The 24,404-nt window shown below is 32.7% G+C and overlaps 1 protein-coding gene across 2 annotated transcripts; it reads right to left on the minus strand.

The window, feature by feature from the left end:
* Positions 1–251: 251 nt before the first annotated feature.
* On the minus strand, positions 252–13,441 carry LOC133318000 (leucine carboxyl methyltransferase 1 homolog). 2 transcript variants are annotated; one of them, XM_061519923.1, is made up of 13 exons: positions 13,297–13,441; positions 11,832–11,920; positions 11,592–11,734; positions 10,238–10,285; positions 9,918–9,999; positions 7,147–7,249; positions 6,045–6,165; positions 5,911–5,958; positions 3,295–3,378; positions 2,430–2,494; positions 1,482–1,533; positions 1,079–1,117; positions 252–660 (listed from the first exon to the last, which is right to left on the minus strand). In XM_061519923.1, exons 1-13 carry the CDS (start codon positions 13,374–13,376, stop codon positions 604–606), a joined length of 1,011 nt encoding a protein of 336 aa, XP_061375907.1. In that variant the 5' UTR covers positions 13,377–13,441; the 3' UTR covers positions 252–603. The 2 variants fall into 2 exon arrangements, with proteins under 2 accessions (XP_061375907.1, XP_061375908.1); XM_061519924.1 differs by lacking the exon at positions 11,832–11,920.
* Between the last annotated feature and the right edge of the window lie 10,963 nt (positions 13,442–24,404).

Here is a 24,404-nt window from a genome sequence, read left to right on the forward strand (position 1 = left end):
ATCTTTTATCAAATATAAAATAAAAATAAAAATAACACATTTACACTATTCTTATTTTTATGGTTATTTTCTTCCATATCTTTTTTTTCATTTTTGGCAGAATATCTACTCCCCTTGCACCAAATATCTACTCAGCTTTCACCCCAATATAACACTATTCATTCAAACAGAAAGGGAGAGAGGGAGAGAGAGAGAGAGGAACCAAAAAAGGGTATGCAAAAGGATGCCAAAGCATAAAACCGTGTCCGTGTTGAAAAGTAAAAACAATGCATACTATTTTCATATTTCTTCTACATTTGACATATTATCTCGGTTGGTGCTGTGTGGGGACCACCACTTTTCTATGCCAAACAGCTAGCAGAAAAAAGGGGTAGTGTCTGTGCTGTGTCAAACAAAAAATACATGGAGGAGTCCATACAAAAACTAATCATCCATTTGGCTGAATTCTGAAATAATAACGAACAAGTTGCTGAGAGAACCTTTTTACTAGACAACATTCCCAGCAGAGTGAGCTGGCACTTGTCACCATGAGTTTTACAACCGCAGATGGCAATTGGTAATACAAATATAATATGTTATGCAATGGGAGTGTACCCTCGTGCTTCATGAGGAAGGAAGCACACTCTTGTCATTGACAAAACCAAAGTCCCTAAAAAGTCCCTGCATTATTGGAAGAAATGCTTATATATTATTGTCCCTCAAAACTCCGATAATAAAAAAATAGGAAAAAATGCAATAAATATACACACCCACCCATCGCCATCATATTATATTTTCATGTCTAGACTCATATCCAGAAAAAGTACCCTATTCCCCCCTGCCCCAAAAAACCGACACACACCAACCTTTTTCCAAATTAGAAGCTTGACATCATCATATTGTAATATAAGATTGCAATAAATGCTACACTTAAAAGTAATTTTCCAACTTAAATCCGGGCAAGATATTATAAAGAATACAAATTCATTTGTGGATTGATTTAAACAATCTGCAGTGCTTATTTCCTTATCATATAGTAAACGAAGATACTTTTACCAATCTGCTACATCTGACAGAATAAGTACGATCAAGATCATACCTTGGGATCATTGATTGCATAAGCCACACAGTAGTGCTCCTGAAAATCATTAGCAAGGAGAGAAATTTCAGATGGCAGAAGTGGAATAAACAAAAGAGGAACTATTCATCACTGATGACAGCATGTTGCTGATTGTGGGTCTTGTAACCAATAATTGCTGGCATTATACTGGACTAACGGTTAAATTATAAATTTCTTATTTACTTTTCATCTCTGACCATCGATTCCTAAATAAAATAAACAAGAATAACTGCAATTCGTACCCCCACTTAAAGTGAGAGAGAGAGAGAGAGGAGATTAACCTGCTCTTGATCCACCCTTCAAAGACCCAGCAAAATGTATCTTAACAGAATTCAGACACTTTTTATCGCAATTAACAACAGGAACGAAAAAAAGGACTCACCTGCATCATGTACCACTCTTCAAATTCATCAAACAATTCCAGTCGTTCAATCCTGAACATAAAATATCACCAACTAGTATCTTTTAATATGATTTACAAAAGAAACAGGTCACCAACCATAAAGTAGATAAAAAATAGAAAAAAAGGGATGGAGAATCAGGGAAGAATTGGCTTTTGTTCGTAATATGATACAAACTTTTGTATAATAGAAATAAAATAGTTTCATTAAATGACAATCATAAGATATTGGTAGACCAAATGATGGTAGCTCAGTTGGCGCCAGGAAACTGAGTAGATGAGGGTGAGAGCATGTGTTCGGCCCTCTCCAGTACCGTCTTTGGGAGAGGTTTAAAGCTTTAATCCCGGGACCCATCCCGAAGCGATGAACTGATTGGAATATCTCAACAAAAAAAAAAAGTATTGGTAGAAAATAGTACTTTGTACAAATTAAAATCTTGATGCGAATAAAAAACAGGCAAAAGGCTTCCCTAGAAGAGAAGCCAGGAAATGGAAGCATCAAGTCAAAGCAACTATTACATATGCTCCTTCAGGCAGAACTGACAGGGTACCACTAAATTTGGTTAATTCCACTATTCCATTATGTTTGTACACCTCGACTTTTACATAACTAGAACCCATTCAAAATAATATTTTTGTTCATAGATGAACAATTATTTTACGTGTATTGTTAGAGATATAATATAAAATTATTTATGCGTCTTTATTTAATAGCTTAAGCTTTTAAGATAATTGGTTCATGACATCGTATTAGAGCCTCTATCACCAAGGGGTTTAAAGTTCGATCCTTGCCACCCCTATGGGTTAGTGAATAAGTCAATTGTATAAACTATTAGTCAGTTAAAAGCCTTCAGCATCAAAACATCAGTGAAACACATAAAAATTAGTAAATTTAACACATAAGCTTCCAGGTCTGATTCGGAAGAATACCTGCGTCTTTCTTGAGCATCAATAAAATCATTATAAATTCTTAGCATGTCCCAGGCAACAGACTTCTGATACCCACAAAAATGAATAGCATAAGAGTATCAATATATTAGTGATAGAATAAATACACATTAAGACTACATGATGATTCATAAAAATGGAACATTAACATCAAGAGTAGGACTTGAAATTGAGTAAAAAGTGAAATTTCATAAAACGGTAATAATCCTGAAAATGTGTTTCAAATTTGACTTGCTATTGTCTCAAATTATGTAATCCATTACTTCAAGAGAATAGAAATGGTGCCCATGAGCCTTAGCTCAAGTGGCACCAAGTCCCTCTGGGAACTGCTTGATCCCAGGATTGAATCTCTGCCAAGCCACTTTGCCTGCACCTTAGCCTACTATCCCCCTCCCTATCACAAACATCCTTTGTAAAGAAAATGGAATGAGGGAAGTCATGCTTTAATAAATGGGCAAAAAAGATAAGATATATTAGACATCCAAGGCTTCTCCTGCTCAATAGGATTGACATTTTTTTTATATACTAGAAATTGCATAATGCAGGTACAAATCCCCTAGTGCATAACATGTCACCAAATGAGAATTTTCAGCCATAACTGTGCTCAACTAAGATACTGATGATAATCAATTATCATAACTATTAGCTAAAATGACACAAATTATTTCAATTATCAATAATCAGAATTTTCCAGCCTATTTTGAAGAGCTATCAAAGAGTTGCAGATTGCCGACTATATTATCATTTACATGGTTTTCCACCAATGGATACTGAATTATATATCAGATACATCACAAATACAAAAAAGGAACACCAAAGACTTCTTTTTTAGTAAAAGTTACATTACCTGCCATCCTTGGTCCAGAAATAATTTTTCCTTTGCAAGTAAAGTCGGTGTAGCATAAATACCCAACAGAGCACAACCTCGACTCTGATGCAAACAGGAAAGATAAATCATATTATGGTTTCATACACATCAATGACTATATCATCTATGAATCTGTCAATCCAGGAATGTCTATATACACAAATTTTATGTACATGAGATAGCTATCTTCCATATATGCTTCAAATAAGTTATACAAGTTCATCTTTCCACTCAGAAACCAGCAAGCAACTTTTCTCCACAAACAATGGATGCATGACAGTCCATTATAGGATAGTTCTGAGCAGAAATGATTAAGTCAAAATCAAAGCAATAACATAAACATAAAATTGACAGAGGCGCAAGTCCTTATTTTAGATAGTGTGCTGCTCATACATAAAATGAGACATTTTCATTGCTGTTGTTCTTCTAGTCACTGAAAATTTATGTAAGAAATTAGGTTGTAAAAGGACGTTCCACAAGAAGGCACAAATTTGGGACAAAAAATAAATATTCATTTCATTTGACATTGTATTCTTATAAATGAAATAAATAATCATTATTGGCACAAAATATATCTAAATGCATAAATCATGTATTATTATTAACCCTTCAATCTCAAACCCAAGGTAAATGGTTATCGATGAAAAACTCAGAAATTCATTCCAAATTTTCAATCAAAATAAATATTTATGAGGCTAACTTCACTTAATCCAACATAGCAGAGAATACATCATCAATTCTGTAAACTTGGTTTTGTCTAATTCTCTCATCGACCTTCACCTCTTATCGCAGTTTTTTACTCAGGATTGTTTGTAACAAGTACCACTAGGTCTGTTACTTTAAGCAGACTCATAAATATATATTAGAATAACAAAATATAGTAGATGACTCCTTGCATAAATTACTTTGAGAGCTTCTATGAATTTGGCACTTACTCAAAATTGGATTTCCCGTCACTTTTGTGAGCTCTGCCTAATCTTATACGCACTTGTAAGCCCCACTCCGTGCATATACATACACATGGAGCCTAATCACTTAGATTCGTGCATTCAATATGTATTTTTTCTTCCACCCTTTACCTTCTTTACAGTAATACCAAAAGGGATTATAGTTCACTAGTTTCATTATCACTCAAATCTCTATCGAAATGGCAGTCCCAATTCAATGAATGATCCCAGAATAGAAGAAAAGTGACTAGTAGACACATCACATATAGTAGAGAGATGAAACAACCCAAAACTTGACTCAACTCAAGTATCATAATCCACGCTGAAAGAAACTTGAGGTCTAAAAGAACCATATCCTAGGAAATAAACTTCAAAGAACTAATCTGGGTAGCATTGGTTGCTTGGTAAGAAAGGAGAACAAAGAGCAGAGGATAGATATCCTTCTACAAGAAACTAAAAATCAAAACTAACAAAGAAAATCCAGTAAGCACAAACCAATTCATGTTCAATACAGAGTTACAGAATACATAACCATTAGCTGATCACCAATTTTATCAATATATATAAAACATTATTTCTTGACTTCGCTTCAATTGTGTCTGTACAATGATATGTCAAGAAGCAGAACCTTTTTTCTATTTAGAAATGTCTGTTCACATGATTAGAGAGGAGTGTGAAGTAATAGACTATGCAACTAACAGGAGGCTAATCTTCAAGCAACTAATGGTGGAGTTAGTCTGTGCCTTCTGTTTCTGATTAAAAAATATGATAGAATCTTTTTAACTATACCATTGCTAGAGGCACAGCGGCAAGAAGCCAGAGACCCACCCTTAAAAAAAATTCAAGCAGGTCAGAGAGAACAATTGCTTGCTTTCACTCTATTGCTAATAACATTATGGTTATACATTTTTGTTGTACCCTTCCCTTATAAGTTCTGAATTGTCAAAATGGATATATATATAGAAAGAGAGAGAGAGAGAGAGAGAGAGAGAGGAGATTATGCCTCATTCAATTGATCGTTGCTTCAGTTCATTGTCTATGGCTATACTAGTATCTTGATTTGACACACTTGTGTATGTCAAGCCATGTTCCTTGTATGGACTTACGATTTAAATTTATTATTATAAACAATTAATAGATCTAAACTTCCCCACACCCTTTTGGAGCGATATCCCTGCTTGGGTTACTGATCCTATCCCTTCCCACAAAGTGTTCTCTAGTGGGATTCAAATTTCTAAAATTGCAGGTAAAGTTCATCTTGTTGAATCTCTAGCTTGCTAACCACTTTCCACAAACTTGTCGGTATTAGTATAGTGAACAAAAACAAAGGTACAGCAATTAGAAAAATCAAATAAAATGCAAAGCACATATGTATGCGTTTGAGTGAGAAAAGCAACTCCACTTTTGAGATCACACATTTTCAATGTTAATCTGAAATGAATAAATTGTAAGGGCTTTAAACTTCTCCTGTAACAGGATAAGTACAAAGTTTCCTGCAGAGAGAAGAATTCATGGGCCCCACGTTTTAAAAAAATAAAAAGGCAGGCACAGAAATTGAAGGGTGAGTGACATGAGAAAACTGCAGAAGTGTTTTTCAAAAATTGTAATCTAAAAACCATGGTATAAAACAAAACTTTGATACCCATACCTCCAAATTTCTTATCATTTGCTGCCCAAAAGCATCATCTGGGTGGATCTGTAAACAAAGTACCATATAATGCAAAGAAGATCCTACTTTATTCGCATAAAATAAGTAGAATAAGAAAATATGAAGGTTGTAACCTGCTCATAAAGAACAAATACTGCTGTTGAAAATGTTTGTGAAGCCCAACCAACAACTACACGAGTTGAATCAGGATCCAAGTAGATCAGAACACATTCTGCAATTATAAAAGTCGGCAGACTGATAACAATATCAGAATGAATCAAATTATCATTCTTTGATCATAAAAGAAATGAGGTTTGACTACAATTAAACCAAATATACATATATATATATATATATATATATATCATGCAACATATCAATTTCATTAGCAAATATGAGATCACAGAATTCAATAACTACATTTATACAAGTAGTTAGCACATGAAGCCATAAAAAAATGGAAATTAAGAATTCTGATGCTCAAACTTGGTTTCTTCCTGTCACTTTCCATTTTCTTAAATATATGATTGTAAGTTGTATAAAGAAACACAACATTACTTTCCAATTATAAAATTCAGAAGCATTGTCTTTAAAATCATTTTCAATTTTATAACTTCAAGATTCTATGAGAAATTTTTTATTTATATTTATTTCTTTTCCCGGGAGATGCTGGCAACTTCTAACAAGTTATCCAATTATATTCAAAAAGTAAAAGTATTTCAAAATATTCCGAAGTTGTGTAATTGTAAGCTATATGAAGAAACACAATATTGCTGTGCAATTATCAAATTCAGAAACATTGCCTTTCACAAAAAATTATAAGACAAAATTCCAAAGAGAAGAGAAAGAAAGATGTACAGAAGAAGCACAGGATTAGATATCATCACTGTCTTTAATACGATTTTTTATTTAGAACTTTCAGGTTCTGAGAGGTGTTTTGTTTATGGGTTTTAGTTTTATCATTTAACATAACACAACAAACTTTCCTACCCTCACAACATTTTGTGGGCCCCACACTTTTTAAAACAAAAAAATAAATAAAAAATTATGGCACGCAAAACGAATCTCTATAACATTACACAATCACTTTTCCTACAACATAACAATCATAAAACCCTTTGTTTATTTTCATATCTTTTCCTCAAACAAATTATCAAATATATCCAAATTGTAACAGAATTTCACAACTGTATACAAGAGAACAAGAGAGAAAGAGAGCTGACTCCCAATACATACCTTGGATCCATATCAGCAAGAGTTATAACATCACTTAACTGTTGTACATCACGCAAATCTGCAGGGACTAGTTTATAGTGATCACTGATCACTTCTCCTTTCTCTGGCAAATTTACAAGCATCAGTTCGGATCAGCAGTAATCATGCATGCTAATTATCAGTATTGATGTTTACAACAATCACACTGAAAATATCATATTGATTTCATTCTAAAATGCTACACGTCAAATCAGTTCTAAAATGTCTGTAGTTCTGAGATTAGGCTCAGTGGCACAATCAAAGTTTCTCTAATCTTCTGACATCTACGCTTTCGGTCTATTCAAGCAAAAAGAAAATTATCTAGTTTTAATGTGGAGATTTGACGGGATATCGATTATAGTATCTTGAGGTTTATTTTTCTCTAATTTAATCTGACAGATCACTTGATGAGTCTCGATCCCAACTCCAGTTTGCTTACAGATAATTCATTTAGGTTTCTTCAATTATAATGACCAATCATTAACTAAAATGTTTTTAGAATTTATAGATATTTCATTCCAACTTTTAAGAAACTAGAATACCCTCTAAACTGTCATCATCCTTCCTCACAAACACAGTTCCACATCCATCTCCTACACCATCTAAAATGAAAGAAATCAATTGTTTACACCAAGCATTTGCAGTTTAATGGTGGAGTGGATATCTCTAATGGACATATGGAAAACCACTTTTTCTAACATTCTGTATGGCTCAAGTACAATGTTAAAATGACTTGGAACAATAATGTGTTCTTTAAAATTTGTCATTGAACAGTAAGGATTCAACGTCATAATTGTGTGTGCACCACCAGTACAACTACAGGAAAAAAAAGTTCAAAATTTTGGGAAGATTTGGAAGGGAAAAACCCATGGGAATAAAATATTTTCCTACAAGGGGATCAGAATGGTCATGTAGTGTAAGACACATGGAAATACACAGCTTCATAGTAGATATGGTTTTTGGTAAATCAAATGATTAGGTGAAGTCTATTCTCGACTTTATGATGGCTAATGATTTCAGAATACTAATAGTTGTTTTAAGAAGCAAAGGAGCATCACTTTCAAAAATGGAGTTTAAAGCTCACAAATGGATTTCTTTTAGTAAAGAAAACGAACAGAAGAGGATTTACAAAAATGGCAAAGTCATATCAGTAGAGACTTGACCACCTTTATTGCAATTATGCTTCTTTAAGTATACTATAATATAAACTATTAAAAAGGCCTTCACCCAACACCTTAAGATTTTGGGTTGAATTGGTTATTTACATGGTATTAGAACTTCAGTGACTATAAGGTCACGAGCTCGATCCTCACCGCCCCCCACTTGTGGAATTAAAAAAGCATAAGGTAAAACCAAAAAAAATTGAGCCTATGCAATATCCTATGTTGCACCGACACTGACACGGGACACGACATGCGACACGTTAATTCTAAAAAATGTCATATTCCGACACGTTGGGACACGTTTTGATATTAAATAATATTTTTAATATATATAATATAATTTATATTTAATACTTATAAGTTATAACAGCCCATAATAAGTCATATAACCAATCAAATATTCAAATTTTATAACATAAATATAAACAAAAATAATTTTTCATACCTTATTAATTTTTCATGTCAAATTTCATAACAGAAAAAAATTGATTTATAAATTTTTTTTTCATGTTTAGTTAGTAAAATAAAATTTAGTTCTAAAAAAAAAAAATATTGTCGGATGCGTGTCGGAACGTTGACCGCGTGTTGGAAAAAGTTGACTGCGTGTCGGAGCATTGACCGCGTGTCAGAACGTGTCAGAACGTTTCGGAGCGTGTCGTTGTCCGACACGTTTCCGACATGCATTTTTTTAAAAAAATTGCGTGTCCGTGCATCGCAGGCAATATCCACGTTTCAAGCCCAAAGGACTCTTGCGTGAGGGGGGTGTTAGAGAATAATATAAACCATTAAAAAGGTCCTCACCCAAAACCTTAAGGTTTTGGGTTGAATTGGCTCTTTACAAAAAAAAAAAAAAAAACTCGGGACTTTTTTCAGTAAGTAAACCCAAAGCTAAGAAGCAACCAAATGAGGGAGACTAACTCTCTTTAGATCTTCCAGTTGCAGTTGGAGAACGACAATGATTGTCATGATAAAACAAATTTAAACAAACTTGGATGATGGTCAGCACAAATCAAACTAAAACTTTTAATGATCTTCCTCAACCATTATTAGCAAACAAGCCCAAAAGTTTCTTATTCACAATTTACTCATACACCAGCAGAGAACCCCATGAGTCATTACTTGGCAAACAAAAGATTAAGTGAATCCTTTAAAATGATTACTTGCTTGAACCTTGAGCAATTCATTGTTTAATGTTGTTTCAGCAGTGGAAATAATCATCTGCTCAATTTGATTTTTCAAGCCAAAAAATCCAATAATTTCATTTGATTTAAAGCGAGGAAATCTCAGGCACAACAGGTAAGTGGGAATTACTAGACATGCAAGACTGTGATCTTGGGGTACATAGATTGCTAAATCCATTCACTTGGTATCATTACGCATTTTCCTTTCACTGTATATGTTTAAACAATAGGAGAGGGGAAGTGGGTGCAAAAGCAGCAAAACTAGAGGAACTAAATGTGTAGGGTTTGAAAACTTTGAAGGACGTAATTTTTTTTTATCTTAATTAATATTGGCACTGTGACACCATGAGAATAAAAACCATCAGAAAAATGTCCCTTCAGTATAAAGCACATATTCAGAATTGCTTACCTCTTGATATGGCTGCTGCTTCACCAACTTTATTCCTCAACTGACTGCAAGTCTCAATAAGCGCTGCCTTTTTACTAGTTACCTAGATTACAAATACAATAGAAGGTTTAACTTTCTATACCGATAATGGCAGTTAGAAACTAAAGATTCAAAAACTGTATACAGTTTTTTTGTTCTCTTCATTTTGCAATTAGATATATATTTAGTCAAACCAGATAGTATTAATCTAGAGTTTCTTGACAAAAATCTACGATCAATCCTACACAGAAACAAAAGTTTCATTGGCTACTAAAACCTTTGAAAGGTAGTAAAGTTTCTACCTCCTTAAAATCCACTTCCACGTATAAGTATGGTGCTTTCCCCTCATCCTGCCAAGAGAAGATTTTTAAAATTTAAATTACAACTGTAAATTGGCACACACCATAGATGAATGAAGATAAGCAAAAAAGTTACAACAAAAACTGGACCTATTGGCAACAAAGTACAGAGTTTTACAATTTCTTTCTATATTTAGAGTAACATGTCAACAAGAGGATTTAAGCTATAGAAAAAAGCCTCAGGCTCCAACCAAGCTGCATATCAAATATATTTTTGCATCTTTGATGTGCATGGGAAAAGAATGAAACATTCTTCTTCACTACCAGGCTACAATACTTCGATAATTTAAATAACAAAATGATAAAAAAAATAATTGTACGGAAGCTTTAGAGTAGTTGTCCAGCTGATTCAATTTAAGCTTACAAATAGTGTAAGCTTTGCACACACATTGTCATATCATAATTGAAATATACACCCAAAAGTCCGTTTAAGTATGAGTCCATTCTAAAATATGTGTGCAGTATTTATAAAAGGCAATAATTCGAACCCATGACCTTTTAGCCATGAAAGAACAGCTATATCACTGCTCCGATAAACATAGAAAAAAGAAAAAGAACAAGAACACAAGTAGTGGTGAAAGCAAAAGTGCTAGTCGCAAATATTAGAGTTTGAGAAGAGAGAAAAGGGAGAGAGAAGATGAAGTCATTGATCAGTATTATTTGTTCTAATGAACACAGTACAGGGAAGCTCTATTTATAGAGCTGAAGCTACTAACAGATCTCTAACAGATTAGAGACAGCTGTATTAACAAACTAACAGAAAGGGAGCACTAATCACATATAACCAGCATTACAATAAGTAAGATACATAAGACAACTAAGCAAAGCTGAAGCTTGAATACACACTCTAATAGCAAAGAATTCTTCACAAGGTATGGATATCCACCACTCAAGCACGCGCACGTTATATATATATTTTGAGCTAAAAACACATCAGTGGCATGAGAACTTAAGTTTCAACATAATTCAGACTCCCAATGTCTTTGTACTTTGTAGCACAGAGTATTACATTCTGTCTATTAAGGACTAAGATTGTAAAAGTAACAAGCAGTTAGCACAGGAGCCCAACAAGAATGAAATCAACTGTCCTCATCTCCTGTTAAAACACAAAATAATAAATTTTCACCAAGGTTTAAATGCAAAAGCTTTGGATCAGTATTAATTCAATCCCAAACTTCAATCAACCCACATGCCTCCAAAATTATAGCAGAATTATAGTTTCAAAGGCAGAAGTAGATTAACTTTTTAAGCACAATTTGCACAATATTTATGACAACTCACAAGGAAACCAAGGCACCTGCAACTGAAAATATGTTGTGTCAAAGCCTGCTCCAAGTGATAATATCTGCTTCTTTGTTGGGGAACTTTCATCTGTCTTCTTTTCAACATCAAGAAACTGATATAGAAGTTTCCGAATAGCAGCCCAACGAGAAAAGTAACCTTTATATTCACAAACAATAAAAAAAGCATTAACAAACTACTAAGTTGAGGGACAGGTACTTAAACGAGTCAATTCCATAAAGAAGCTAAATCCTACCACGATTAATAATTGGAGATCTCCTCACAGGCCTTCTCACAAATAAATGAATGTAATCATCTTTCATGTATCCCTTTTTCACACATGACCTACAGCCATTTTATGAAGAATACATATTCATCATATAACAATAACTACTATAATTCATTTAAACTCTGATAAAAGCTTAATGAAAAGTTATGACCAAAATGAATAAGAATAATATCAATAATATCTGAACAGTGAAGCAATACACAAAATTAAGGACAATGTCAATTTTCCTTTCTAAAGCATGCTTCTCAATACACACATTGCATGTGTGGTAGGTAACTGTATTAGTATAACGTTTAAAATTAAAACAAATTATGCAAATGGTCTATCATAATAGAATTTGAACAAATTCTATTAACAGAGGAAATATGTGTTTCATGGTGGATAAAAAGTCTTAGGTGTACCATATTAAGGGGAAGCGTGATATTAATTTAAGTACATAAAACTTCTCAGTCACTCCAAGAAAAGGAATTTATCCAGCTTCCAGCCAATGTTTCCTCAGAACCATGTTTTGCGTATGGCATGCTATGAATAAATAACATTCTCTCTACATGCAATGCATTGTTACATTTCAACAAAAACCAAAAGCATTTTTTTATCACTGAAGTGCTTTAAGGTACTGAGACAAGATTCAGCTAGATTAGTGCCGATGAATATCCACATTGACATCCTTAATAGGAAACATCTCAGTTAACTTCTAAAATATTCATCTTTACATGTGCAAATACAACCTTTGATTGCATCACCCCCTGACGAGCCATCTTTTAGACAAAGCACCAAAGCAGGTAAAACAAAAGTAGACCAGAATATATAAAAGCATTAGAAATGGTAGAAAGAATAAACGATGAAAAACTCATTACTTCTAAAATCTAAATGAGGGCGTAAGAAAGAATATGATGGAAGGATGAAGCAGTTCCAATGAACAAAACAGAATCTCTCATTTTCTTTAGAAAATCAATTTAAGATGATTTGAGGATTCAAAATTAGGACTGTCCCTTAAGAAAAGGGATTTAACCACTATCTAGCCACTGCCTCCATCACAGGCCAGCATCATGTTTACACACAGCAGCTTCTAGATAGACCTGTTCCTAATCTACCAAAAAAGATGATTAAAAAAATAAAAATAAAGAAATTGACAGAACAACAACAACCCAATGAAGGTTATCTCCAATGGTACAGAATGAGCAAAATCCTAAAAAAGAGTTAAGAAAAAAAGGCAAGCAAAATTTGATTTTTACACTAACTTGAAAACGTCAAAAAAAAATGCATAAGCTTCATCATACTTCATGTTAGGAACAACCCAGATGGACAATCATGCTCATAACCCATTATAGAACAGACAAAAAGCTTTACATAGAACAAATTGCATGATTCCAAATGCAAAAACAAAAGCAACTTTTCGCATAGCTTTACATCAGAAAGTGAATGTGCATACAATTTGCTGGCGGAAGCGTCATCGTTGGTGGCTTGCACCGCTACAGTATTGCTGTGTGAATCGGCCACTGAGTTCGCCATCGTTCTCTAACAAACGTGATATTCTGTTGTTAGGTTTTGAATATGAAATAGAGAAGAACCAGGTCCTGTCCTGCGAGCTACGTCGAAAAAGTCACATAAGCTCCACGCTTAAAAATAAAATAAATTAACGATTTCCACTTTTTTGTTACAAAACACATTTATTTCGGAGAAAGCCATATTTGATTTTCGTCAATTCTGAGAGTTAATTTTAATTTATTAAAAATTAATAATTATTTAAAAAATATAACTGAATCAATTATAATCATTAGATGAACAGAAATCAATTATTAAAATATAATTATAAGAAATTATAAAAAAAATAGATTATAAATATAACATTCTTCTTAAGACTTATTTTTAAATAAACCACTATGAACCTATTTTAAAAATTATATTGACAAAGATCATACATATTATCACCCTCACCTAGTTAACTCTCATTCATCACACTACTATTTCCACTTTTACGATATATTTAACATTCAACGTATAATTTAAAATTATTAATATATATCGATGGAAGAATTATGAATTTCATTCATTTATTTATACTCAAAAAATTTAATTTATTAATCACATAAACATTTAAAGTAAATAATTTTATTATATATATATATATATGAAAAAAAATATTTCTCTTATAATATAATATAAGACAATATTATCTCGTCGAGCCCCAAAACACCGTCACAAATTTAAAAAAAATACATAATATTTTGAAAAAAAATTCTCTTATATTATGACTTTTATTAAAATATTCTGTATTTTTTTTCAAACCCGAAAAATAATATTGTTGTGGAATTACAAGAGATAATTTTATTATTTTGCAAGAGAAATGTTAAAAATTACAAATTTTATAATTTTAAAAAATAATATGTTATCCTAATTTTTAACAGAATTTATAATTGTTTTATTGTTTTTTTTCCTAGTTAAGGAAATTGAATAGAATATTTTCCTTAAACGCAACAAGCATAATCATTGCTTTCTTATTGTGTAACTTTGTAACTTTTTAAAAACTTTTTTTTATAAATTTTAAAGGATCACCAAATTTTACTTGTGCAAATAATAACAATTCATGTTTTATAAAGTATATAGAGTTGGTTTAAAATTGTGCATGTGTTCATGTCATATATTTGAATTTTTAGACTTATTTTAATTTCTTTATTAATTTTATTTATTCTATTTTAATTGCATTCTAAAATTAATTAACACTACATAAAAAGTATTTAAGACTATATTTGCATGCATTTTTTATTATTTATATTCTTTACATTATCTAAGCCATCTAAAGTTGAAAAGGGCAAATAAATAACCTACTATGGATTATTACCTCAAGCTCCCACAGATATGATCTACTCTTGACTCAATCTCTTAATGTGTGCCAAATATCTCAATTGTCCCCTAAGTCACAAAAAAATCCATCAATTTTGATCAATTCAAGAAAAAGTAGGCCTTACCACATATGGTTGAGCCTAGTTCAAGTGATGTTGAAAGAGATACTATAATTTTTATCAACATTTAATTATAACCAACTTCACATTATTTTAAGCAAATTAATAGTTTTTAATTATACTGCATATCCAAATATAAAGTGATATATTTCATGAAGACTGACCATTAAGGCTTATTCGCATGCCTTTTGTTGACAGTGACTGCGTTGAGCTGGATAATGCACCGGTAAAGTGAAAAAAAAAAAATTATTTACCAAAAAAAAAAAAAAAAATGGCATTGCCATTTGATCAGATATCACACGCGTGATTATTCCAGGTGGAATGTATTTTTTTTATTAATTTTTTAAAACCTGTAGTAAAAGCAAAATAAGTATGAAGATGATGATAAATACTCCCAAGTCCTAACTGCAGTGAGCTGTAGTTCATGAAAATGTTGTAGTTTAAATTTTGTAGTTGTGATTCCGGGAAGGCTATATTTAACAACCACAAAGAAAGCTAACTCAGTGTATTGGATTGAGATTTTAAATTTTAAAGAATTTTGATGGATTATTTTTGAATAAAAAAATTATTGATATTCAACTAAAATTATAAAGGATTAAAAAAAATTCATGCGATATTCAGTTAGGATTGTAATGATTATTTCATAGTCCATCCAAATTCTTTGGTATTCAATCAAAATTTCAAACAAAGAAAAATAATATTATGGTATTCAAAAATCTAACGTTTTTAATAGATTTTCTATTAGTGTGGATTTCGTAAAACTTTTTAAAGAGAAATATAAATAGGATGTCTCTCTTACAATTTCACCCTAACCCCTAAGATTTCATGAAATTTCTCTACTGCAGTCTTCTTCTTCCTTTGCCTGGTCGACATGCTCGAAATCGAGTTCCGCCATGGGAGCTTCGTCAAAGCTCAAAAACAGTAAATTTTTGAGCAATTTTCATCACAAAATAACCCAAAAACAACAATCCAACAAGATTTTAATATAATCCATCACAAAAACAGCAGATTACTGAGCAATTTTTAAGAGTTTTGGAAGTTTAAAAAATAATTTTTCAAGCTATTAGTCGCGATTTTTCTTGGCACAAAAATGTGTGATTTTTATATTAAAAATAACATAAAATAGTGAGAAAACAACAGGAGAACAGAAATCCCCCAAATCAATTTTCGTTTTACATCAATGAAACAAGATCGATTTAAAAAAATATTAAAACTTTCGTAATATGAACCTTATGTTTAATAACAATACATCTATGAACAAAATTCTTTCGCTATAGGAAACGACATCAAACAATTTTTGTGTCAATAGATCACTAAAAACTTATTTTTCAAAAGCCCAAAGCAATTTAAGGTTTCAATATATCGATTGAAAATAATTTGAGAAATTTTCTAAACTTTCATGTAATAAAATCCATAAATTCAGATTCAAAATTTTCTTGAAAAACTCAACGAAAACATGCATACGGTATATGGTTAGAAGACTCTCGTCACGTAGAACAAAAACTCTAAGGTTTACAATATCAATTGCAAAAAATTCCAAACGAAATTTTACCATGAATTTTTCTGATTAAGAAAATTATATTAGGTTTTAATTTTTCCTATTAAGATCGTTGCATTTCTTTGTTATTTTTTATCGACTCTTGTAATTTTGAATGTTTGTTAAAAATTCATATGGTTTTTTAAAATCTTATAAATTTATATTGTCCTTTTAAATTTTATAAATTGTATTAAAATATTTTAAAATCCAATCTTATGAAATATTAATCGTAAAAAAAGTTTTTTAAAAAAATCTTTAAAGTCCCTCCAATTCTAAATAGTCTTTTAAAATCTATAAGATCTTGTATCTCAAAAAAAACTTTTAAAATCCTAATCCAATACACCCACTTGAATCTCAAACAATACTTTTATGAATATTTAAAAAACCCTAAATTTTGAGTTTTGAATGCACAATTAGAATTATCTTCTTTTGATTTTTCCCTGCCAGTAAGAATTAATTTTCACAATAATAATTATTATTAGAATTATGGAAAAGAAAAATAAGGATAAATATTTATATCATTGATTGGTGATCAATTGTGTAGATAATTGAAGCTCTTGTATAGAAGAGCAAAAGAGGAAATAGAGAATTCTATAGTATTATTAAAATATTAAACTACCCTCGTACCTATACCTTTCCTCAAGATGGAGAGTGAACACAATGAACTCCCATCTTAAACACAGAATTAACAATCTAAAAAGAAAATGGCCAAGTACAAGCATGAAAAGAAGAATACTGATCGAAAAAGTATATTGTTATTCCCCACCTTTCATTCATCAAACATAGATTAAGCATGCTTTCTTTCTGAAAAAGTTAGCATAAATATAAACACACAGGGTCTGTTTGGTGTGATGTATAAGACCTGATAGTATAAGCTTATACTATACGTTATGACATTTTTAGTTGTTTGGGGTGACCATCGTATAGTATAAGTTTATACAGCAAGATCAGTTAATACATCAAAATGATGTATAAGATAATCAGGTCTAAGGAGGTGGGATTAGACCTGACAAGGGATGATGTATTAGGTCTCATTTGTCTCTTCCCCTTCTACCCCTTTCTTTCCCAATCACCTTTGCCCCTCACTTCTCTTCTCCCTCCGCCACCATCTGTCACCGGAGCAACCCGATGTCAATAATAATGGAATATTTCTCGTTCTCCACCTCACACTTCTCCATACCCACCAACACCACTGTTCCTCCTCCTCCGCCACAAACAACCATATCCTTCTCTCTAAAACCACCGCCGGACTCCAACAACTCCACCGTGCCTGGCAATTTCTGCCCCCCTCCAAACCCCTCAAAACCACCACACCCAACAACTCCCCTAAAACCGCCCCTTTAATTCCTCCCAAAATCCCGTTACAAACATGCTATGGCTCACTAGCAAACCTTTTTAAGTATGATTTCGACTCTGATGTCTACATTGATAACAATCTGATAAACTTTTACAGCTGTTTGCAAGAAAATTCTGGATGCACGAAAGGTGTTTGATGAAATGCCTAACAAAGAGCGGTGGTGAAAGAGCGGTAAAGTTACGATTTTGAATGTGAATGTAAACATTTGTTGACTTTTCTTCAATTATCTTTTGTAGAAACGTAGCTGTTTATTAGTGTGAACTTTGAAGCTGAAAACAACTTGAGTTTGTGTTCTTCATTTTTTTCCTGCAATTATTGCTTACTTTGTTATGGTTAAGCGCTTTTAGGTTGCTTTGTAATCATGATAGGATTTGATGAAATGATGCGGAATGGCTAAATTTGGAGGCTTAAAAATTGCTACTTGTTTTGTTGTTGCAAAGTTAAGATCAATGTGTTTTGTTCTTTATGTTCGGCTTAATGATCAATGTTCTTCCATTTTTCAAATTTTCCAATGTAATTTTACATCAGTGCATTTTGGAAAAGCTAAGTTATTTTCTTACTGTTATTTACTGGATTCAATGATATCAATCTACTTCAAGTTAAGCAAGAATATATAAGCCATCATTTTGGAAAAGCTGGTTTATTTTCTTACTGTTATTTTCTTTATTAAAAGATATTTTTGTCAAAAATATTTATTTTTATCCTATCTAGTATGATAGAGTACTATACCAAACATTGGATAGTATTATCTTATACAATACATTATTTATACAATATCATGCCAAACGCTGGATAGTATTAAAATTTAATCAGGTCTTATACAATCAGGTCTTATACTATCAGGTCCTATACTATCAGGCCTTATCCAATACTATGCACCAAACATACCCACAGAGGATAAATCTCAGTAATATTGAGGTTTTCAAACTATAACCAGTTCAGCCACTGTAACGAAAAATATCATTCTCTCAAAACATGCTCATGATAAGAAAATAATATATGGAATAATAAACATAGAAAAGAACGTGTAATGTTTAACTGAAACTACTAAATCCCATTCTCTGATGGTCTCTGCACGTGAAAGGTTCTAATTGGCCGAACTCAAAGACAACTAAGGCGTCCCTTGCAATATTACCGTCTGAACCCAAAATTCGGTGGGTCAGTTTATGAAACGCCCGACCACTTGCAAAATCAATGGTTGTCTCCATAAACCAACACAAGACTTTTCAGCGTGCTTTTGTTCTCACTCACACCTTTCCTGAGAAACTTCCCAGGAAATCACTCATCCTAGAATTGCTCCAAGTTAAGCACATTTAGCTATGGAGTTCTTAAGTTATAGGCTACTAAAAAATAGATGCATCTTGTTAATATAGGTATGTAGTACGTATTAAATTCTTAAAGCCATCCGCAACTCAATTGTATAGTCTTACACATGTACAACATCTGGATCCGATTCGTTTCATTCATGTATTTTTTTTTAGAACTTGCAACTCGACATCTTTTTCTTTCAAGAAATGCAATTTTTCACGAGCTACACTTCCCATTTACAGAAGTTTCTTTAAAACCTAAACCTTCCTTTGATTCTTTGTTGACTCCTGAGTATGATTTTCCCTCTTACCCAAACCATCATACAACATCTCTCGAGGAACATATCTTACCAATGACCAACCCAATCATACCCAATATTGAATAACCTCATACTACAACCAGTAATATTAACTAATATATCATTTCTTCAACATCACCTATTACCAATGACCTAGTCATATCCAATATTAAGCTCTCAAACAAACCTACACCAGTACATCTAGCCCAACCTTGATGTTCATCTCGGCCAAGACGTCCACCCAGCTACCTCTCATACCGTCAAGTACTTCCTCTTCACTTATTCCTTTTTTGTTAAGTACCTATAATCGAAAGTGCTATCTTATGATCATTGTTTTGCCTCATACACTCACTTCTATTCAAGTGTGTCTTCCCAAAAAGAGTCTCATTCTTATGCAGATGCATCCAAGCATGAATGTTGACAATGTGCACTGCGCACGAAGCTTGATGCATTAAACTTGAATAAGACCTGGTTCTTAGTCCATTTTCTTCCTGGTAAACACTCAATCAGTGGCGAATGGGTATATAAGATAAAAAAGCTGATGGCATAATAGAATGGTATAAGGCATAGTTAATGGCAAAAGGCTACACTCAACCATTAGCTAAATTGTTAATCATTTGTGTCCTTCTAACTATTCCAGCAGCTAATCGATGGTTCATCAAGCAGCTGGACGTGAATAATGCCTTTTTATATGGGGACTAGTACGAAGAAATCTTCATGGATCTACAATAAAGAGTCAAAGTGATAGTGGCTCTCCTGGTCAAGTTTGTTGCCTTCATAAATCCCTTTATGGTCTGTGCCAAGCTAGTCGACAATAGTACTTTAAACTAACCATTGTTCTTCTTTCTTTGGACTACATTCAATCCATAGCTGATCATTTGCTCTTCACTAGGTCCACTTCTTCCTCCTCCACCGTCTTACTTATCTACGTTGACGATATAGTGCTCACTGGTGACAACTTAGATGAGATTAATTGGGTTAAATCATTCCTTTATGATGATTTCAAAATAAAGGATCTCAATGACCTGAGATATTTCTTAGGATTTGAGATTTCTCGTTCAACATCTGGTATTTTCGTAAACCAACAAAAATATGCCCTCGAGTTGCTTAAAGATGCTGGCGTTTTTGCTGCTAAACCACCCTCTACATCTAACTCATTCTTAGGGCAACACATTGGCGGACCCACTTGCGGGCAAATGCCCGCAAGTGCGGTCATAAACTTTTTGATTTTAATTTTTTTTTTTTTTTTTTTTGTAGATTTTTATTTGTCTCTTGATTCAATATATATATTAGGAGTAAATAATTTTTTAAGTCCCTAACAAAAAACATGATTCTCAATTTAGTCCTTTACAAAAAAAAAATTAGTCTCGAGGTCCTTAAAAAATTTAAAGTAGATCAATTTAATTAAAATCGTGGTCCATCACAAATTCAAAAAAGACCTACACTAGTCCCACAGAAAGACCAAAGTGGGTCCATAGGGATCAGGTGACTAATTTTTTTTTTATAATGGACTAAAGTGAGGACCAAATTTTTTTTAGGGACCAAAAAGGATATTTATTCTTATATTAGTTAGCAACGTAACAACGTACGAAGATGATTAAAACAACGCAACAACGCACATTGATTAGAAAGAAAACTTATTCTTCCTCCCTTGTCACGTACTCATTTCCACGTTCTCTTCATCCTTTGTTTCCTTTTTTATTTTTATAAAAAGAGATTATTGATTGTAGGTCTGACATTCTCAAATAAGTTAATATCTAGAGACGAGACTTTCACTGTGATTTTGTTTTACTTCTGTATAGGTAGTGTTAACTTTTTTATTCACCACTATAAAATAGAAGGGATAGGTTATTCTACTTATCATTTTTTTGCCTACCTCTACCTACCACCCTCCAACACCGTTAGATCAGAATCTTAACTAACATTTATCTTTTTCTCTCTTCTTGAGATTTTGATCTAACGGTATTGGAAAGTGGTAGGCAAAGGTAGGCAGAAAAATGTTAGGTAAAATAACATATCCCAAAATAGAATGATGATGTATGGATGTACTGGAGTATATTCTCATATTTGTTTTGAAGGATTGATAAGATTTAGGGGGAAAATAATTGGTCAAACTATTGTCTGCAGCTTGTTATGGAAGCAACTAGATTATGAGCGGGTTCAAGCGTTGATTTAAACTTTTATATAAAAAAAAAAATTCTGGGGCGCTGCCCCCGAACCCCGCCACTGATTGTGCGGACATAAATTTTTTTTTCTGGGTCCGCCACTGGGGCAACATATTGTATGACCTTGAGGCTTCATCTTACAGAAGACTAATCAGATGCCTTCTGCAACATACCCAGACTTATCATTTGCACTAAAGCAGTTAAGTCAGTTTGTCTCTAAGCCCACATTTATTCATCAAGCTATTACTGTGCAGGTCCTAAGATATGTAAAAGGCTTTCTCCTGCTCAAGGTTTATTTTTCCTGGTGAACACCTTCTTTGTTTTTTATGGATTTACAGATTCCGATTGGGCTTGCTGCCCCGACAAATACGACCCATTTCTGGCTTATGTGTTTTTCTTGGCAGTGCTTTGATATCTTGGTGCTCTAAGAAATAGTTAACGGTGTCTAGGCCTTACTAGCTCAGAGGCAGAGTATAGAGCCTTTGCCGTTATGACATGTGAACTGCAATGGATATGTTATTTATTCAATGATCTTTTAGTCCCCCACTTTAAGATAGCAAATGATTTTTGTGACAATCGTTCAACCATTTTTCTTGGTAAGAATCCCATGTTTCATGAACGTTTTAATCACATCGAAATTGATTGTCATATTATACGTAAGAAGATTAATTCATAGTGGTTTACTCCAGCTTCTGCCAATTTCATCTTCTGGTCAGCTCGCTGATATCCCCACTAAGGCGTTGCACCCTGCTCCATTTTGTACTATTATCTCCAAGCTAGGATGATGCCGAAAGCGCATAGAAAAGTGGCTAAACAGAAAGTTGAGATTTTCTCAAAAGAGTAACCCTCCGATTCTCAATTTCTATTAACAAAATATCAAAATTCAACTCCTAAAATAAGGGTCATAAGCACACTTTTATAGACTAATTACAAATTGATTCAAAATTCAAAATTCTAAAATCCTAAAAATAAGGAAAATTCCTAAATTAAACATAACGACAACTAACCTCTAAAAATAAATAAATAATTACAATTAAATCATTCAAAATACTTTCCAAATCTTATATCTCAAATCATGCCAAATGTGTTGCTTTCCTTTTCTTGTCAAACAAATCACAATCATGTCTGATGCTTCATTTAAACTTGCGTTTGATTGTAATTTGTTATATTTCAAATTACTTCTTCTTTTAACAAAACAGTTTTAAAAACAAAAAAACCAGAACACAATCAAACAGGATCTAACTTTTCTATTTTATGTTTCCATGTATAGTTAGCGTAGCTTACGTGGATTAGTTAAAGTTCTCTCTCTTCTACTTTTCTTTATTCCCTTGTCAGTGTACGAGTTACGAAATGTGTATGTACACTAGTATTGTATGTATTAGAAAATCAGATTTTGCGAACCACTAGGGCTAGCCTCTGTGTAGCACCGATACGATACGCGACACGTGACACGACACGACAAGACACTCTGACACGTCAATCTTAAAAAAATATGGATTTCGACACGTTAGGACACGTTTTAATATTAAATTATATTTTTAATTAATATAGCGTATATTTCATTTAATATTCAATAATTTAACAAAAAAATGAAACTAAATTAATAATACCCATCAACACGTTATAGAGGTGGGAACTTTAATAAAAAAAATAGGAACTCGGATGAGAGAGAGATAATATCAGATAGAGAGATAAAATCATATAGAGAGAGATCAGAGAGAAGGAGATACAACAAGAGCGTGATAGGAATTAACAACAATGATGCTGAGATGATCTCTTATCTACTTAAGGGGAAAAAAAAATTGATATGATCAGGTGGAAGCTTTATTAATATATTTTAAACTTGTAATTTTTTTTTTACGAAAATGCCATTTGACCGTGTCGGACACAGTCAAATTCGTGTGTCGAAATGGTCAACGTGTCGGGAATGTTGACCGTGTGTCAGACACCGTGTTGGAACGTGTTAGAGCGTGTCGGACACGACACTCCCTGTTTTTTGGAGTGTCCGTGCTTCGTTGGCTAGCCTAGTGGTGTGGGTGTGTGTAATAGGGTGTGTGTGAGTGTGTGTTTGTATTCGATTCCTGTAACCTCCAAAAAAAGAAAATCAGATTTTGCATTAATGGAGATAATAAGGTTTCCTAAGAGTGAGAATGAATGATGAATGTGCAAAGGAAAATGGAGTCAAATAATGTGTTTTCACTTCTTTGAATTGATATATCATAACATAATTAATTATAAGCAAACTCCAAGGTGTAGCTCAGTTGATAAACAGACTATAGCTCAAGGGCGTTCCCTTATGGCTGATGAAGTTATGGATTCGATTAATACGAAAAGTACTTTGGAGCCATTGGTGAAAACTGTTACTCCAATCTACAAAGGGATTAGTCCTATCGTACGAGATAGGAACACCTCGAGTTTACTAAAAAATAATAATTTACAAGCATGATTATATGAAGTTAACACTTAACACTGTTACATTTTAATGAATAATATACCTTATAGAAACAACATTAATATTTTACTCTAATGGGGCATTTGGTACGCGTCATTTTTCAAGATTTCTGAGAAAGTAAATTTTTCTAAATTTTAATTTTTTAAATATTATCGTAAAGTGAATGTAAAAATCATATTTTTGAAAATCGAGATTCTCGGATAAATTTTTTTTCTCCTCTACCAAACGCTCAATTAATTTATCCAACATATTTGTATTATAATTCAGATATCCTGTAATTAAATATAGATATTTTTTTGAGATTTTTCTATTGTAAACTAATTCGGTTGAATTAGTAACAGAAAGCCAACAAAATTTTATTGCATTCCTTCTTCTTTTGTTTTTTTCCCTCCCTCGTACGGAATTCTTAATTTAATTACTAGAAAATTTTCGGATTAAGTAAGCGCTAGTATATAACAAC

This window comes from Gastrolobium bilobum, unplaced genomic scaffold (genome assembly GCF_033153095.1).
Source record: "Gastrolobium bilobum isolate Gb01-03AN ecotype WA unplaced genomic scaffold, APGP_CSIRO_Gbil_v1 utg26319, whole genome shotgun sequence".
NCBI classification, from domain to species: Eukaryota; Viridiplantae; Streptophyta; class Magnoliopsida; order Fabales; family Fabaceae; genus Gastrolobium; species Gastrolobium bilobum.

Excerpts from the sequence above, each read along its gene's own strand:
- LOC133318000 (XM_061519923.1), bottom strand. The coding sequence starts at position 13,376 with ATGGCGAACTCAGTGGCCGATTCACACAGCAATACTGTAGCGGTGCAA. Across the intron at positions 11,921-13,296 it reads GACGCTTCCGCCAGCAAATT|GTCATGTGTGAAAAAGGGAT; the intron begins GTATGCACATTC and ends AAATGGCTGTAG. Across the intron at positions 661-1,078 it reads ATGCAATCAATGATCCCAAG|GGACTTTTTAGGGACTTTGG; the intron begins GTATGATCTTGA and ends CCAATAATGCAG.